General features: G+C 46.8%; 1 protein-coding gene across 1 annotated transcript; it reads right to left on the bottom strand.

Annotated features, from left to right (window-relative positions):
• Positions 1–402: 402 nt before the first annotated feature.
• LOC135199073 (dnaJ homolog subfamily C member 21-like) lies at positions 403–5,831 on the bottom strand. Its single transcript, XM_064226988.1, has 2 exons — positions 5,454–5,831; positions 403–528 (listed from the first exon to the last, which is right to left on the bottom strand). The coding sequence occupies exons 1-2, from the start codon at positions 5,829–5,831 to the stop codon at positions 403–405; spliced, it is 504 nt and encodes a 167-aa protein (XP_064083058.1).
• Positions 5,832–6,365: the final 534 nt, after the last annotated feature.

Below are 6,365 nucleotides of genomic sequence, written 5' to 3'. Positions count from 1 at the left end.
CTTTACATGCTAAAAATACATTACACTAACGTTTCACAGTCTAATCATTTCTGGCGGGAGAGCATATGAAAATAATCTGCATATTCTCGCGCTTCAAGTTATCCAATGAATCAATTACACACCAAAATTAAGCGGCACGACATTTATGAAAATAAGTCTTCGTTAGTCACAGTTGTTTTTGCATAGGCCTAGACGACGTTAATAGTAATGAACTATTTAATTGGATATCTATCTTCTCGAGATAATTTAAAGAATCCTCACTTTGTTTTTTGTTTTTTTTTTTGGAAAGAACGGATAATCTCTAAAAATAAACCCTTAGTAAATTAGATTGCTGCAGCATACACACCGTTTGAAAAATAACGTAATACTTCGAAATCCAAATGAAACTGTTTGTAACTTATTTTAAAAGTTTGTTATAGCTGTTGAGGTATTAGATCTACGGTCATATGTTGTAGAGGTAGTTGCAATGAACACTTCGAGCACGCTGGCATTGGAAACCCCACCAATCTTGTGTCGCCGTGCCAGGAGCTAACCAGTGAAAAAGTATATGTATTCAGTTTCATTTGATGTAAACTACGAATGATACCAGTGCAGTGCATGAAAGAGATTATATCTATATATTCTTAGGGAAAATAGTATTAGTTGTGAATTCGCAAACTGTCGACGTGTATGACATTCGAAATAAAATAAAAAGCACTACTTGGCAACTGTTACATTGAGTCTGAGATTCCGGATGATACAGAAAGAATCATGTCGCATGAGATTTGAGCACCACTGTACAAGTGCCCCAGATGTAGTCAGGGGATCTATGTCGGATGTACGAAGAGGCTGTTGTGAGTGAGCATTGATGCTCACAGTGGGGTCGGCTTCAGAACTGGGAGCAGATTGTCCAGCCCTGAACAATCTAATATCAGAAACCATTCAAAAATATGTAAAACTTTAATAGACAAAGATTTTTCTATAATAGGACAGGTACAAAAAGAAAACGATTTAACAATACTGGAATCCATTAGTATCAAAGAGAGAAAAAGACAGAGAAAAGAAGAAAAAAAGTAAAGAGAGAGATAGATAGAGGAAAAGAAGCTAAGAACTGAAAGGGAGGGGTGGGACCTCCCTTCCTGCCCTAAGCCCCTTCTCTTCTTCCTACCTCTCACAGAGAGAAGGAGAGAGAGAAAGAGACAGAGAAAGGAAGAAAGAAGGAAAGAGAGAGAGAGAGAGAGGAAAAGAAGCTAAGGACCTAAAGGGAGGGGTGGGACCTCCCTTCCCTGTGCCCTAAGCCCCTTCTCCTCTACCTACCTCTCACAGATAGAAGAGAGAGAGGAGAAAGAGACTGAGAGGAAGAAGAAGGAAGGAGAGAGAGAGAGAGAGAGAGAGAGATAAGGAAAAGAAGCTAAGGACTGAAAGGGTAGGCCGGGGTGGGACCTCCCTTCCTGCCTGCCCTGGACCCCTTCTCCTCTTCCTACCTCTCACAGAGAGAAGAAAGGGACAGAGAAGGAAGAACAAGAAATTAAGAAGAGTTAAGAGAGAGAGGAGAGAGAGAGAGAGAGAGAGAGAGAGAGGAAAAGAAGCTAAGGACTGAAAGTGAGGAGTAGGACTTCCCTCCTTCCCTGAGCCCCTTCTCCTCTTCCTACCTCTCACAGAGAGAAGGAGAGAGAAAGAGACAGAGAAAGGAAGAAAGAAAAAAAGAGAGAGAGAGAGAGAGAAAGGAAAAGAAGCTAAGGACTGAAAGGGAGGGGTGGGACCTCCCTTCCTGCCTGCCCTGGACCCCTTCTCCTCTTCCTAACTCTCACAGAGAGAAGAAGACAGAGAAAGAAAGAGAAATTAGAGAAGAGAAGAGAAATGAGAGAAGACTGCAGAGAGAGAGAGAGAAAAAAGAGAACAGAGAGAGAGAGCAGAGAGAGAGAGAGAGGAGACCCGGGGCTCCCCCACTGAAAGCCCTACCTCTCTCCCCCTTCTCCTACTTCAGTCACAGAAGAGAAGAGAGAGAGAGAGACAGAGAGAAAGGAAGGAAAGGAGAGAGAGAGAGAGAGGCAAAGACTGCTAAGACACTGCCCAAAGGGATTTCGGGACCTGGGAGCCGGGTGGGACCAAAAAATCTGCCCTGAGCCCTACCCTCTTCCTCCTCCCCTTCTCCCTTTCTAACCTCTCACAGAGAGAGAGAGAGAGAGAGAGAAAGAGAAAGAAGAAAAAAGGAAAGTGAGAGAGAGAGAGAGAGGAAAGAAGCTAAGGACTGAAAGGTAGGGGTGGGACCTCCCTACCTGCCCTGAGTTCTCCTCTTCCTACCTCTCACAGAGAGAAGTAGATAGCGAGAGGAGAGGAAGAAATGGAGAGAGAGAGAGAGGAAAAGAAGCTAAGGACTGAAAGGGAGGGGTGGGACCTCCCTTCCTTTCCTGAGCCCCTTCTCCTCTTCCTACCTCTCACAGAGAGAAGGAGAGAGGAGAAAGAGACAGTGAAAGGAAGAAAGAAGCGAAAGAGAGAGAGAGAGAGAGAGAGAGGAAAAGAAGCTAAGGACTTGAAAGGTAAGGGTGACCACCTCCCTTCCTGCCTGAGCCCCACTCCCCTCTTCCTACCTCTCACAGAGAGAAGATAGAGGAGAAAAAAAGAGACAGAGAGAGCGAGAGATGAGGGAGGAGAGAGAGAGAGGGCATAAGCTAGACTGAAAGGGAGGGAAAAAGAGGCGTGGGACCTCCCTTCCTGCCCTGAGCTTCCTTCTTCCCCTCCTCCTACCTCTCAGACAGAGAGAGAGAGAGAGATGAGAGATGATGTTGTGAGAGAGAGAAAGAAAGAGAGAGAAAAAAAGAGAGCGAGAGAGAGAGTGAGGAAAAGAAGCTAAGGACGAGATGAAAGGGAGTGTGGACCAGTCCCTTAAACCTGCCCTGAGCCCCTACCCCTTGCTATCTTCCTACCTCTCACAGAGAGAAGGAGAGAGAGAAAGAGACAGAGGAAAGGAAGAAAGAGAGAGAGAGAGAGAGAAGAGAGAGAGAGGAGAGTGAGAGAGAGAGAGAGAGTGAGGAAAAGAAGCTAAGGACTGAAAGGGAGGGACCTCCCTTCCTGCCCTGAGCCCCTTCTCCTCTTCCTACCTCTCACAGAAGAGAAGGAGAGAGAGAAAGAAGGCAGAGAACGGAAGAAAGAAAAAGAGAGAGACAGAGAGAGTGAGGAAAAGAAGCTAAGGACTGAAAGGGAGGGGTGGGACCTCCCTTCCTGCCCTGAGCTCCTCTCCTCTTACCTATCTCACAGAGAGAAGAGAGAGAGAAAGAGACAGAGAAAGGAAGAAAGAACAAAAATGGAGAGAGAGAGAGAGAGAGAGAGAGAGTGAGGAAAAGAAGCTAAGGACTGAAAGGGAGGGAAGGAGTGGGACCATCCCAAACCCCCTTCCTGCCCTGAGCTCTTCCTCTTCCTACCTCTCATAGGAGAGAAGAGAGAGGAAAGATACAGACGAAAGGAAGAAAGAAAAAAAAAAAAGATGAAGAGAGAGAGAGAGAAGAGAGAACGGAGGAAAAGGGGGGAGGGGCTGAGAGAGAGGAAAGAGAGAGAGAGCGAGAGAGAGAGAGAGAGCTAGAGAGAGACGAGATGAGTTGAGAGAGAGAGATGAGAGAGAGTGAAGGCCCAAAAGAAGTTAAGGACTGCTGGGAGGGGGCTCCTCCTCTGCCCTGAGCCTCTCCCTTTCTACCTCTCACAGAGAGAAGGAGAGAGAGAGAGACGAGACGGAAGAAAGAAAAAGAGAGAGAGAGAGAGATGAGGAAAAGAAGCTAAGAGACTGAAAGGGAGGGGGTGGGGACCTGCCCTCTAGACCCTGAGCCCCTCCTCCTTTCTACTCCAGAGAGAAAGGAGAGAGAGAAAGAGACAGGAAAGGAAAGAAAAAAAAAAGAAAAAAATGAGAGAAGAGAGAGAGGAAAAGAAGAAGGATGAAAGGGTCCCCTGCCCATTAGCCTCCTTCCTCTTCCTACCTCTCACAGAGAGAAGAGAGAGAGAGAAACAGAGAAAGAAGAAGAGAGAGAGAGAGAAGAGCAAGATGGAGAGACTGAAAGGCCGGGGAGGAGAGGAGAGAAAAAGAAATGGGTGCCTCCTTCCTGCCCCTGAGACCCCTTCTCCTCTTCCTACCTCTCACAGAGAGAAGGAGAGAGAGAAAGAGGACAGAGAAAGGAAGAAAGCAAAAAAGAGAAGAGAGAGAGAGGAGAGAGAGAGAGAGAGAGAGAGAGAGAGAGAGACTGAGAGAGAGAGAGGAAAAGATCTAAGGACTGAAAGGGAGGGGTGGGACCTCCCTACTTTCCTGCCCTGAGCTCCTCCTCTTCCTACCTCTCACTAGAGAAGGAGAGAGAGAGAGACAGAGAAAGGAAGAGAGAGAGAGAGAGAGAGGAGATGAGGAGAGGAAGACGGAGAAGATAGGAGTGAGGGAGGAGTGAAGGATGGCTTCCTGCCCATTAGCTCCTTCTTCTCTTCCTACCTCTCACAGAGATTTGAAGGAGAGAGCCCAGAAAGAGACAGAGAAATGGAGAAAAAAAAGAAAAAAAAGAGAGAGAGAGAGAGAGCCCGATGAGAGAGAGAGAGAGAGAGAGGAGAAGCTAATGGCTAAAGGGATTTGTGGGATCCCACCTGCCCTGAGCCCCCCTTCTCCTCTCCTACCTCTCACAGAGAGAAGGATGAGAGAGAAAGATGGCAGAGAAAGGAAGAAAGAAGGAAAGAGAGAGAGAGAGAGAGAGAGACTGAGGAAAATAACTAAGACTGAAGGGAGGGGTGGACCTCCCTTCCTGCCCTGAGCCCTTCTCCTCTTCCACCTCTCACAGAGAGAAGGAGAGATAGAAAAGACAGAGAGAGAGAGAGAGATACCCGAGAGAGAGAGAGAGCAGGTGAGATGAGAGAGAGAGAGAGAAGGAATGGCTCTACCTACCTTCATTCCCGTTGAGGCCCTTCAATCTATTTGTCCGATTTACCAGCTTTGTTTCTGTTGAGTTGCAAAAATGATGAAATAAGATGCAAAGTACACAGGTGAATTCCGACTGACTGTTTGTTGGTGTTGTTCCATCGCGTTCAAGGGGGTTTTGATCGGGGGGTCTTTGGCAGTCTATGAGGTTGGCTGAAGGATGTGTTTGGGAGGTGGGGGGGGGGGACCTCCCGTTTGCTGGAACCGGTGGGGGAGACCCGGTTACAACAGACCAACACCCATCCCGAAGTCAAACCCCATAGTATGGACCGAACAGATCGCAACGCCTCCGGAATACGACGCAGCAGCATCAACTCGACATCAATTCAGTCAAAACTTCAGTTTTGGGTGCTTCTCTTGCTGTTTCTTCTTTGTTTCCTTTAATTTTCCTCCTTTTCATTTGCCTCCTTTTCATTCTTCCTCTTCTTTCGTCTCTTCATCATTCTTTCCTCTTCGTCCTCTTCATCCCATTCTTCTTCTTCGTCCTCTTCATCCTCTTCGTCCTCTTCATCACATTCTTCCTCTTCATCACATTCTTCCTCTTCGTCCTCTTCCTCCTCTTCGTCCTCTTCATCACATTCTTCCTCTTCCTCAGACAGTTCTGACTCATCTTCTTCTTCATCATCGGATTCATCGGGAAACTTGGATCTTCGAACAGCTTATCCACAACGTCCTTGACGAAGCCCCTGAGAGTGTCGTATTCTTCTCTTTCGTCAGCGTCACGTAGGATGTCGTTAGCGTAGTTGATCTTTTGCATCATTTCTTTCACTTGTTGTCGCTCTGCCTGAGGCCCCTGGAACTTATCAGGGTGGCTCTTGAGGGCCAGCTTCCTGTAGGCCCTTTCTATTTCCTTCAAAGCAGCATCCTCTGCAACGCCTAGGATGTCGTAGGGGCAGCCATGAAGTTCCATTCTTTCCAGGGTTTTCGGCAGCTGCGATCAATTCTTCCACATCTTCTTGATCTTCATCTAGTTTCTCAAGATGGACTGTAGCTTCACGTGTCTGCCAAGCAGCAAGAGACACAATGCCAGTCTTAACCTACAGTCATCTTGATCTTCGTCCTTATCCAGTACATCGAGGAAACAGTCACATGCTTCTTGCAGCCGTCCAAGCTTACAGAAGACGTTTCCTTTCATTCTGGCCAAGTCAACACGTACCTGCGGGAAAAAAAAAAAAAAAAAAGGATTCCAGGACTGGGCGTGTGTGATCCTTTTTCCTTTCCAAAACAGCATCGATTTCACATTCGTCTATCATCGATGGAATCGAGTACCATATCTTCCGCTGCTCCAGAAACTCTTTTCCCTTGAGTGCCCTTTCGTGGTTAGGACATCGGTCTAGACCTGAGTCAAAATCATTTCAGCTTTCTCTAACTCAGCATCAAAGGCACAAATAAAGTAGGGCAGACTCCACCAGAAAACATCACAGTCATCTTGATACTCGGCAGG

Source organism: Macrobrachium nipponense, chromosome 25, assembly GCF_015104395.2.
Source record: "Macrobrachium nipponense isolate FS-2020 chromosome 25, ASM1510439v2, whole genome shotgun sequence".
Classification (NCBI taxonomy): Eukaryota; Metazoa; Arthropoda; class Malacostraca; order Decapoda; family Palaemonidae; genus Macrobrachium; species Macrobrachium nipponense.
This window is presented reverse-complemented; position numbering and strand designations above follow the sequence as displayed.